This window comes from Cupressus sempervirens, chromosome 3 (genome assembly GCF_028749045.1).
Source record: "Cupressus sempervirens isolate cs-2001-9-10 chromosome 3, ASM2874904v1, whole genome shotgun sequence".
Lineage (NCBI taxonomy): Eukaryota > Viridiplantae > Streptophyta > Pinopsida > Cupressales > Cupressaceae > Cupressus > Cupressus sempervirens.
Window position 1 is genome coordinate 444,995,266 of NC_143120.1, and position 12,777 is coordinate 445,008,042.

Consider the following 12,777-nt stretch of genomic DNA (forward strand, 5'->3'; position numbering starts at 1 on the left):
TCCCTCCAACTACAGGACTATAATGATCAATCCCCTCTTTGCTAAACTTTTTGGCAGTATGATAGAAACTAGGATCAGCAAATGGGCAGAAGAAAATCATAAACGTGCTAAAGGGCAAGTTGGTTTTAGGCCAAAGCACTCGACAGTGGATCACTGTGTCACTCTGAGACACATTATTGAAAAAGAGTGGGAGAAAAAAGAAGAGGTTTTTTGTTGCTTTGTTGACTTCAAAAAGGCTTTTGATACCGTTCCGAGAGACAAGCTTTGGTTGAGGATGGAAGAATTGGGGATTCCTAGGCATCTCAGAGCTGCTGCTCATAGAATGTATGAAGAGGTGAAAGTCAAAATCAGAACTTCAGATGGCATTTCAGAATGTTTTAGGAGCGATATCGGGGTCAAACAGGGCTGCCCTTTATCCCCTACTTTATTTGGTTTATATATTGACAAACTAGAAGAGTGGTTAAACACGCAAGAGCGTGAAGGCATTCAGCTAGGGGAATTTGTTATAAAGCTACTCCTATATGCGGACGACCTCATTTTAATTGCCAAATCTGCTTGTGGTTTGCAAGACCATCTATCTTCTCTTGAGCGCTTTTGTAGAATGGTGGGGATGCAAGTCAATATCAGCAAAACCAAGGTTATGATTTTCTCTAATAATAAAAAACAACATCAACATGAATTTTATTACAATGGAAGTGTTCTCGAAGAAGTTGCGGAATATAAATACCTTGGCATCGATTTCAACAAAAAACTAAGCTGGTCTAGCTGCAGGTATAAAAGGACATTAGGTGGATGGAAGGCTTTCTACGCTCTTCAGAATAGGTGCCGTGAAGCAAACCTTGTTTGGTCTTCTTGTGCTGCCAGTTGTTCTTTATGGGTGTGAATTATGGGCCAGCAGCACTACTATAGCACAATGGAAACAAATCGAAGGAATCCAAAAGTGCTTGATTACAAGCAAGTTTAAAATTAAAAGCACTGTTCCATATGACATCATGCTAAGTGAAATGGGGGCTGCGCCTATTGAGGCACTTGCTATGGTTTGCCTTTTAAGCTATCTAAAAAGAATCAAAAAAATGGAAGAGGATAGATGGCCGAAAGTTGTCTTTAGTGACACACTATGTAAGCGAAAAAGGACATGGATGCAACAAAACATCAAGTGGATGAGTAAATGGAATATTCATTTCAATATGTGCCCCACAAGTAATAAAGAAATAAAGGTCTTTGTTATGGAGAAATTCTACAAGAGAAATTGGGGAAGCGAGATTGGGAGGAAGAAACTATATTATATAAATGAGTTCAACCCCACTTGTGATCAACTCGAAAAAGTGTACATAGGAGACAACATTTCTTGGAGAGCTAAAATTCTTATTGCTCAGCTGACAACCAACTCTCACCAACTTCGTTGTGAGACCGGGCGTTGGAAGAGGCCAAAGGAGGCTTGGGAAGAGAGAATTTGCAGATTTTGCAATTCTGGGAAAGTGAAAACTGAACAGCACTTTATTCTAGAATGTGAGGCCTACAAGGATAGCAGGGATAAGTTTGCGGATACTATATGTGACAGTTCTTGGCATAACCTGTTCAACGAAGAGTACATTGAGCAATTGGGGGGGCTCATCATTAGTCTACACAAGAGGCGAACAACGCTACTTAAGTCTGCTTGAGTTGTCTTGCTGTCCCATAGGCTATTTTTGGCCTCGTGGACGTTAAAATTTTATCTATCTATCTATCTATCCCATGAGCTAAAACAAGAACACCCAATAAACCTTGGAAATTTTATAGATGTGCTAGTAAAGTAGAAATAGATCTCATACATTAATCTTGCAAATATCGTCAAAATCATTTATTCATCCACCTTACGAGTAGGTCGGCTTAATTTACATTTACGAAACATCATGACCATATAAGATTGTGGAACGAAATATGCCATATTGATTTGACTGAAGCAAGAATACAATAATTTGCAAATTGCAAACAATTTGGCTTAGTGAGTGCAAATTATTTTTTGTTAGCGAATTTGAGGTGGTGATGACGATAACCATGATGATCGCTTAGTCAGAGCTCCTTTTTTCGGAAGAAAACTTTAGGAGCTGCGATTTATTCTCAGGGTATTGAGATTGATGTGATGGATAACATCAAAATGGTAATGGCATAGAAAGCGTGACAGTTTAGCCGTTGACATTGTATCCGACGTATTTCTTTCGTCGCGTGTCTGCTTTTTGAGAATTCTCGTGCGAATTGAAGTCTCAACAGTATTGGGTATTTTCTATTCCATATAGTTGTCTCTCTGTAATTTTTGAAAACAAAATCGAGCCGGGGAGGTGAGGGATTGGAGGCCAACCACGTTTATTCGGACGCCCCAAGAGTCAAGATTGAGCTCAGCGGTGGCACAATTCACTCCTTATTTCGTCGAGGGATTACGCCAAACCCATCCGGTTGTGGTAACAATAAGAGCGAGGGGTTGCCCTGCCGTTTGGGTAGTTTTCCGTGGTCGAATATGGGATGCGGTTGTTTCACTATCACTCAGAAGAGAGGTAGAAGCAACGGGTGCTGGAAAGCATTCAAACAATATGATGTGGTTCCTGTTAGCTCGTCGGTGACATCATCAGAGAAGCTTTTACTTGAAATTGAGAGAGCTGAGCAAGACGGTGTAGGGAAGCCATCTGCGAAAGAGATGGCCAATGATAAGAGACTTCCTCCAGTAAAAGACACCCACATTCTGATTCACAACGAGGTATGATCTGTAGGGAAAAGCTTCAGGTATTTGTTATGTTCAAATTAAAAAAAAAAAACAATTTCCCATTGTAATTATATTCAAGTTTAAGTTCTCTGACAAAGTTAATTGCAAGTGACCATATTGATCAACAGCCATTTATGAAATTGTCAAACGGATGGGTTACCAACTCCCAACTGGATGTGATTCCATCAAATATTTGCTGATTCGAATTTTTTTTGGAACCTTACACTTGGAAGGCCTAGCTTATGAATGGGGGTACCATGGTCTGGTGTACCCAAGGCCATAGACTGATAGACACTTATGACTACTTCTGTGAATATTGAAATATTTGATAAAAAGGATTTGGAAGTCCATTTTAGAGAATTGGCACAATTAAAACAAGAATGGATGGTGGAAAGATATGTAGAACTCCAAAGATTATCAATAGTGGTGCCCATCATAGTTGCTAGTAACGAGAAACGAGAAACGAGAAACGTAATCGCAACGGCAACGTGATGAGAAACCAAATTTTTAAAAGTTCCATAAAAGAAATGTGTGTGTGTATATCAACTGTTTCAAAAGTTTAATATATGTAATATTCATAAATAGCTAATCAAAACATCTGTCAACTGTTGGAAGATATTATTACTAAAATTGTAATCTTTGTCTACAAAATTTTAAATTTAAATTGAAATATTATTTACTAATTGGAGGTATCAAGCACCAGATTCATTGAGATGTTCCCCACAAGTGTACATTTAAGTAACAAAAAATAATTAATTACTATTAGTGTACTCCAGTTTTATAATATTAGTGTACTCCAGTTTTTTAATTATTAACTACTAGTCTATGCCCGGCTACTTTTGCTGGAGTTGGCAATCAAAATGAGCAGCTGGAGTTGACAGTCAAAATTAGCAGTTGGGCTCGCACTTCCTAGGTAAATTTAAAATTTAAAATTTAAAACAACAGCTGAACCATCTTATCACTTTCCAACAGAAGTGCAGTAAATATAAAATATAAAATTTAAAACAAAAAAGGAGCTTAGAAACGGCCGTCGGCAATGGAAAAACCTGTTTCTGCCATTGAAATGTGAAACAAGCCTTTGCTGTTACGTTACTGGCAACATAGGTGCCCAATGTGTCAGAAAGAAGATTAGCCATCTTTTTTATTCACCCTGGGTTAACAAAGATCAACTCTTTCTTGTCATGTTGCCTTTATTAAATACCGTCTTTCTTATTTAAAAGCCATGTCTTTAGGTGTTGGCATGTCTCTTCTACCTAGAGTATTAGGAGGATTTCAGATTGTGAAAGTTATCAAAGTTTTGAATTCTAACGAGGCTCCAACATGGATGAATGTAGGGTCGCTGATTGTACACCTTTGATAAGGTATCCAATTCCACACTCTCCTAACACTTATTTTAGTTTGTCTCAGTCTATTATGCATTATAGGAATTCATTATCCATTTAATTAATGATCAATTCATGAACATGAGAACTCTCTTAGTCTAGATCTCATCGTGCCTCTTGTTTGGGCCCTTAATTCTAGGTGTTCCTATTATCTTTCATCATTTGAAAAGTCCTATCCCTTTTAAAATCTCAAGAGACATTTCCTGCACTTAAACATTATATCTTTCCATTAAATTGCATCTTGGGCATGTAGACCCTACTATCTTGCATATTTAAAAATTTGGGCTGATTTAATCAAGTTGACGTTGCCTCGAGCAACATTGATTGGTGCTTTTTGGATGAGTATTCAAGAGGATTTTATGTCAGCCTTGCTTTCTGAAACTATCCTTGATGCAAAAATATCAGAATTATAAGTTGGAATTTCATTTATTCAAAGTGAGAACCTCATATAAATGCAGGTAATCATCCTTATTTGTAATGTCAAATGATTGTGACAGCAAGCATTGTGAATTGGAAATATCCATGTAAAGTGAAGATCTGCAAATTTAAAGACAAATTAACAAGCATCAAGTGTTTAATCAACATTTTTTCAACACCATGGAAACTTCAAGGGATGGTGGTGGATGATTATCAAATAAGGATTGGATTGTACCTCTCAGTAAGGGTTTGGTATGATTTCATGTTATTCTCATATTTATGCAATGATGCTTTAGATCTGAGTTCTACCATTTCGAGTTATGTGATTCATGCACTCATGATTAATTTCAGTCATATAATTTAGGGTTTACCTCTAACACACTTGAGTAGGAATCTAGTTTGCATTTATGGAATTTAGCTAATAGCAAGACTCACTTAAGATTCAAGAGCGCACTCATTATTCCAATATTCAATATTGACTATTCATGGAGGTGGAGATCACTAAAATGGGGGGTTGTCTAAGGAAAACCCCTGTATAGCCTCTCATACACACTTTCTCTATTTTGCAAGTTTAGTTACAGGTCATGAGAGAGATGGAAGACAAAGGATTTACCTAGGAGATAGAGATGGAGCTTAGTTCCAAAATCTAGCACTAAATACTTAACCAAGGTCACCTATGGTGCTATTAACAGGTCAAGGATGGCTGGGGTGTCATTGGCCTCCGAGGATCAACTGATTTTTTCTAGAGGCCCGATGCAAAGTTTTCGGACCCAGATTCCCAATAGTGTGTAGAAATTTATCAGTTTGGATGAGGGCACTCCTACTGGTAGTGACCTCCAAATTTTGGTTCAGTTTTTAAATACAAGTGCACCACATTATTCTCTTTCCATTCTTGTACATGTTTTGCAATTTTTAATTTTCTATATCTGATAAAATCATTTGTTAATGGTTAGATCTTAATTGTGCAACCTTTCAAACCACTCAAGTGACATTTTAGTGTAACAAAGGAATAGAAGTGCTAAGAATACAAAGAGTTGGTCAATTGAATCCACCTCTTGTTGGCTTTGTATTCAAAGGGTCTTGGTCCTAAACATACCCATTCCTCTTTTCACCTTTAAATATAATAAAGGAAGGAATATGGTATAGCAAACAGAAGGAATGAGGTAAAGTATATATTCCTTCTCTTTGCCTATGGTAGAGCCTTCTTAGAATTTAACAAGGTGCATAGGTGAGCACCACTACTAGTGCTAGGTTACTTTTCACAAATTTTCATGTTGTTGATGCATGGCTTTCTAATAATGACAAGTTGTTTTCTTGTTCTTTCAATGGGAATTCTTTACTTGAATGAATGTTGAAGACTACATATTATAGTTGTATTTAATAGCCGCCTTGGACTTTTGGCTGTGACAATTTGTAAATCCTTTTGAAGTAGTAGAAATTGCCTGATTAGGCTGATGTGGCAAGATTAAAGGTTTGCATTAATTTCTAGATCCCATTTGGAGTAGATGGTTTTCTTTTTGATCAACAATCCAAATTTGTTATCTTGGGCCATTTGGTAGCTTCTTGCTTTAAGTTTATTTAGGATTAGCAAGCATTATCAATGACAAGATCAATGGTTGGCATTATGCATCTATCTTTGATCACTTTATATCATTGGCTTAGATTAGAAAGCCTTGAGCCATCAATGAATTGGATTAAATACTATAGCTAAATATACTTTACATATAACCAACACATCCTCATGAACATTAAACATAATACCAAAAATCATAGAGCATATATCCAACAACCTCATGAGGAAGTTGTGACAAAACCCAATAGTTTAAGAGGAGTTTTTTTTCAATGATTGTACACTTTGGTGTAATGCTATTGCCCACAACATCATCTAGTTAAATCCTTGCCATACTTGGCCCTTTTGTTGATTTCAATCCATCAAATTTGTTCTATACTAGATAAACTTGTCACTCTACAACAAAGGCATCAAATTACCACCTGACACCTCGAACATCCTTCATGTTGTGTCACTACTAGGTGTTTAATAACCATTGTTGGTGTAAGTATATAATTGCACCATATATTAAGTTTACTTATGCAATTTCCTCTATTTACTTGGATAAATTAGGAAATAAGAGCATATGTTATCTCTTTGATTGATGAGAATCTTGTGCCACCTCTACCTATTTGCTTCTTGATTGATGGTATCAAGGTGCCACCAATCCCTTATCAAGTGAGTTCACTCCACATTTGTGCTCCTATATGTTGAGTCAGTTCATAGATTGTTATGGCTACCAAACTCTTTGGAACACTTGCCATCTTGACTTGTCTTTCAGTCTATTTATTTAGTCCATTTCTTTTATATTATATGTCTTGGATCATGATCACATATATTTGAATGTTGTTATACCTATTTTGTTTGCGTTGGAATTATTCTCATCTTACTTGTTTTGTTTCTAAGGAGATTTAATAATTGCAAGTTCATTATTGAAAATAAGTTGGTAGCATAGGTTTCATTTCATTCATATTTAGATATTATTTTAGCTTCTTCCCCAAGGGTTTATAGTTTCGCAATATTGAGTGATTTTAGATAATCTATTGTCATCCTGCTATTTTTTGTTTGTAGGGAGATTTAATCATTGCAAGTTCATGATTAAAATTAATATGATATTGTAGGAGAGTAGTTTAATCTTCATGCCGTTCTTTTGAGATATTAGTTTAGCTTATTTCCCCTATCGTTATACTTCTGCAGTTTTGAGAGATTCTAGATCAATTGCTGCAGGTCTTTGGAGAAGAAATAGGCCATTCCATTCTATTCAAATGGATTAAAGTTACTAGGTCAACCATTTGTTTTGCCATGATTTTTTTGTAGGGTTGATTTTTTTTCCTTTGGAAGTCTATACTCTCCCTGTACATTGGGTTTCTAAAGATTTTACATGCATACCTAGTATGGCTTGTCTTGCTGAGATCCATTTTTTTCACGACGTTGCACTTAGAGGGGTGTTGACATCATTATATGATTGCACCTAATATTTAGTTAGTTAACTTCTTTTATTTACTTAGAAAAATTAGAAATAAGAGTAGTAGTTATTAATTGTACGGTTTTTTTGATCGGTAATATATGTTGTATTATATTAATAATAAAAAGAGCAATTACATCTTCTGTATGTATGTTCTAGCATTAACCATCAGACTAAACTATTACCAGACATCCAATCAGCTTAGTAGACCAAATCACAAGACCATTTCCAGAAAACGCACACAATCCATGGCAAATTATAAGCAAAATTGCAATGACCAAACATAACAGAACAGACCATCCAATATTTTGCATCACAAACAAAATTGGCCACTGACAGCCAGACCCAAACACTATCAACAGCTCTCACTTGAACCATGCTTTCATTTCTTCCTCTTTCCAGATGGGGATGAACAGGCCAGCACGCTTGTGCTCTATTTCCTGCATCTTTTGCTCTCGTTTGGAAGCCTTCATCTCTCCCATGACACTGGTTTCTCCTACTGCACACACTCCACGCTTGGGTGTAGATTTCCTCTTCTTCTGGCGTTCCCTCTCCAGCTCCTTCAATTCCTTTTCAGCACCTTGTGTGTATTGCATTAAACTGTTCCATCCTTCCTTCACTTGGTCAATCTGCTCCATGACTGGAATTGAGGAGCTCTATAGAATGAATGCTTGCAGCCTCATTGCTGACAATGCCACCATATGCCACACTCTGCCTCTAGGGTGTAGACCTCATCCTTGTACAGCCAAATCTGCAATATCTTCAGCTCCCTCTACCCATTTAGCCTCAACACAAATTTGCAAGACCTTCAAAGCTACTTCCTTTGGGCTCAATTCCAATGCCCAGGCGAAGAATAAGGAAGAGACATGAAAAAATAATGATGGTCTGTCCTCTCCATCCATAGCCAAATCAATATTGCATTTCATTTTTAAAGGTTGCTGCTACATGATACTAAAACCTGTGCCCCTTATACTATATCACTTTCATGGTCTGCTTCCGCTAGCTGCAAATCTTTAAAACTTGAAATATCTTTGAAGTGGGATGATCCCCATTCCCAACTGCCACCTTAGATAGGATGTCTGCCTCAATATTTGCCTCCCAATAGACATGGTCAATTCTAAAATCTTCAAACTCGCTTAAAGTCTTCTTAATCTTTTTAATGCTTTTATTCAAATACCATGCATCCATTCTCCTTCTTGCAATCCCATTAATCACTAATTAGGAATCTCCCTCCATATGGATGAATTTGACCTCGAGCTTTCGAGCCAATTGAATCGTACACAGTACAATAGCGCACTCGGCTTCATTTTAGTTCCATTTGGAAGTGGTTTAGCTCCTATAGCCATAGTGTTTTCATCTGAGTCCCTAGTGATGAACCCAGCGCCTGAAGGCCCCTGATTACCCTTAAAGGCGCCATCAAAATTTACCTTAATCTATCCACAATTTGGAGGCCTCTCATTCCACCCCAACCTGCTTAGAGAAGAGTTTTTAACTTGCTCAAGCCCATGAACGGGCACACATTTGATCAAAGTCCAATTATGTTGAATTGCCAAATCCTGTTTGCTGAAATGAACTTGGTTTGCCCCATAGGCAGTAGCTTTTGAAACCGATTCTGAAATAGATTTCTCCAATCTAATGAGAAATCTATTGCCATCCTTTATAGTGTCCCTAAATATCCTCTCATTTCTTTCTTTCCAGACCTCCGAAAGGGTGATTATAGGAATAACATACCATATAACCGAGAACAAAGATTTACCTTGTGGGATTTGCCACTGCTGAAGCTATTCACTTAGATGCTGGGGTAACAGTCCTTGCTAATTAAGTTTATTCCTTATATAATTCCATGTCTCCTATGCATATTCACAATGTAGGAACACATAGTCTAGGATCTCCTCTACCATTTTTGCAAAGGACACAATGGAAGGGGGCAACACAACCAAATATCATCAATCTTTCTCTAGTAAGGATCCTTCCTTTCCTTACCAACCATGTAAACACCCTCCTTTAGGGAGGCAATGTTTGTTCTAGCAGACGTTCTTTGCCCATTCCTCTAAATTTGCCTCATTCACCATCATAGAGTAACCAATTTTTGACCGAGTACTATCCACTCTTCAAAGCACACCAAAAAATTTCATCCTACTCATTGTTCAACTCCACAGTTCTGTTGTCTAGAATTGCCTTCAAGGCATTGTACTTGTTCTCTTGGAGGCCAAGCTTTGCTGGATCTTTCCAATGGCTTGATCCCCACTACCCTATTCCTCCTATCCACAAAATCCACCATGTGAACTCACTAATGTGTACTTGTAGTTTCCACCACCTTCGGGGGGATGCCCGCATCATTAAGAACCGGTTGCCCGTCCCATGAGTCATGCCAGAATTTTGCCTTCTCCCCAGAATCCAACTGCTAAGTTGGATACTCCTACGGCTACAAAGAAAATTCCAAATCGCTGATAGGATTGTTAATGGTGAGGATTCAACCATGACTATCAGTATACAAGTACTTAGCCTGAGGAATTTTAACCCACCTTTGGTTGGGTTGAATGTACATACTCCACACAATTTTAGCTCCCATAGCTTCATTCATAAGTCTCCAATCCCGCACCCTAGCCCCACCACACCTCTTTGGTTTACAAATGACGTCCCATGCCTAAAGAGGAATTTTATCTTGATCATTAGCCCCATTCCAAAAAAACTTGTGCATCTGCTGTTGAATGGACTTGATGACTTTGATTGGAATTTTGAAGTATGCCATGGAGTAGATTTGCATTGCCGAAATTACTGACTTGAACATCAACAACCTACTCACAGAGGTCAAACACTTACTCTTCTAGCCTTCCATCTTCCTAGAACAACCATCAATTAGCTCTTTCCACAAGCTAGATGAATCAGAACTGACAAAGAGCGAAGTTCCCAACAACCTTCCTGGAAGTTTGCTAATCTTAGCTCCAACACCCTAGAAATTGCCCTTTGGGAGCCCACTTCAGTGTTAGAAAAGAACACTTTAGATTTATGTCAGTTTATAGCCCATCTCGCCCATCCTGAAGCTATCTAGTACCCTCTTGATAACACCCGCCTCTCGCTTAGAATCCTCCCCTAAACGGACTGTATCATTGGCAAACTGAGAGTGACTAACTGGATCGATGCCTTGTGCAATTGAAACATCCTTCCATTGATCTTGCTTATGTTTCCTCACAGTTGGTTGACCAAGTACTTCTATCAGAATGATGAATAGAAAAGGCAATATAGGGTTCCCTTGGTGTCGACCCCTTGAAGTTTGGAAGAAACCTTGTGGGCTACTATTCACAAGGATAGACACATGGGAGCATCCCATCATGCTCTTGATCTATGCAATCCACCTTTCTGTGAAAGTAAACTTCTTGAGCACTCGTAATAGGAAATCCCTATTCACCCTATCATATGCTTTGTGGATGTCAATCTTTAAAACCATTCTCCTATGTCTGCCCCTTCTAATTGTGTGAATGGCCTCATGTGTTGTAATAATACTATCCACAATGAACCTATTGGGAGTGAAACCACTCTGTTCTGGCGAAATGATTTTGTTCTGAACCTTTTTCAATCTATTTGCTGCCACCTTTGTGATGATTTTGTAGCTGGTGTTGCATAGGAAGATAGGCCTATAATCCTCGAAGCCTTCCGTCTTCTCCTTTTTGGGAATAAGAGTAACCGATGTATTGTTAAAATCAGAAGGAACAAACCCATTAGATTGGGATTCCTCAACCACTTTAAGCAACTCCTCTTTAATCTCATTCCAAAATTTCTGTTAAAAGAAGGCTTGGAACCTGTCTAGGCTCGGGGCCTTAACCCCATGCATACCAAAAACTGTTGCCCTCAATTCTTTCATTGTCATTGCTTCATTCAATATAATATTGTCCGCTTCCGAAAGCAGGCCTGAAATGACCTCCAAAACCCCGTCCTTACAAACATGACTTCTGCTACCATTTGCACTCCAAAGCTTGTCAAAAAATTACAACTTCTCTATGAATATCATCCATCTTCTCAATGACTTGACCATTGCAATTTCCAATTGAATTTATCTGATTAATACATCTCCTCGTCTTGACTAAGCTGTGAAAGAACTTGGTATTTCTATTGCCTTCTTTCAATCAATCCTCTCTCGACTTTTGTCGCTAATAGATCTCCTCTCGCTGCAATGTCTCCCCATATTGGTTCAAAAGATACCTTTCATTCTAGAAGTCCATATCATCCATACTTGACTCTAGTACTTTGCTGTTTAAGGCTTCTAGCTGCCCCTCCAAGCATTGTTTCTCTTCAAAGATGTCCTTGAAGTGCTCCCTATTCTACCTTTACAAGTCTTGTTTTTGAAACTATAGCTTCTAAAAGAATTGGTAGCCTTTATTCCCCTCCTCCTTGGATGCATTCCGCCACCATTCGGTAACCATATTATAGAATCCTCTCTCTGAGCCACATCTTCTCCATCTTGAAAGGATATCTGCTTAGGACTGCATCTTTTTGAATGATCAGTGCCACTGGAAAATGATTAGAACCAGATAGTTCCAGTATATTAGCTTCAAATACCAAGGGAAGTTCCTCCCAAGATCCACCAATAAGAAACCAATCAAGTCTCTCAGCAATATTGGAGAATCCCTTCCTTCAATTAGTCCATGTAAACATCCCATTCCTTGGTTTGACATCCCACAACCCATTTAGTGTAACAAACTGCTGAAACTCAATCTGAACCATATTCAGTTGTCCCATCCCCACTTTCTTTTCCCCCATCTATAGAATAGCATTGAAATCACTTGCAAGTAAAACGGTTCTTGCCTAAAGACTGCCCATAACCCCAGAAATCTCATCCCATACTGCTTTCTACATATTCGACCATAAATATTTAACAAGTAACAGGAAAAATCAATAATAAAAGATCTTGCTTGAATAAGTTACCACCACCTTGTTTGAGAGATCGCATTTACCTAGGTAGTCCTTGGATTCAAAAGTTTTCCAAGCCCATTTAATGCTCCGTTAGCCTCCCTAAAGGTTCTTGACCGTTGCTGTCTAACTCCAAAAACTTTCACTGCACCTTTGTTTAACTTGGTTTCTTGTAAACACACTATATTTGGTTTCACCTGATCAAGCCCTCACTTGATCAGCCGCCTTTTGTTAGGGGCATTGCAGCCCGTGACATTCCACGCAAGGACCTTTGTTGTGGCCTAGGAGCTCTCTCGGATCTGAGCTTACACTACCCTTT

At 38.2% G+C, this 12,777-nt stretch overlaps 1 protein-coding gene across 4 annotated transcripts in view; it reads left to right on the plus strand.

Annotated features, from left to right (window-relative positions):
* Positions 1-1,927: 1,927 nt before the first annotated feature.
* Positions 1,928-12,777, plus strand: part of LOC149566983 (serine/threonine-protein kinase GRIK2-like) — a 177,084-nt gene continuing 166,234 nt past the window's right edge. Inside the window, exon 1 of one of the 4 annotated variants that reach the window (XM_089820190.1) lies at positions 1,928-2,731. In XM_089820190.1, coding sequence (XP_089676316.1) covers positions 2,495-2,731 — 237 coding nt within the window. In that variant the 5' untranslated portion in view covers positions 1,928-2,494. The remainder of the gene's footprint in view (positions 2,732-12,777) is intronic. The other 3 variants (XM_089820191.1, XM_089820193.1, XM_089820192.1) reach the window with 3 other exon arrangements.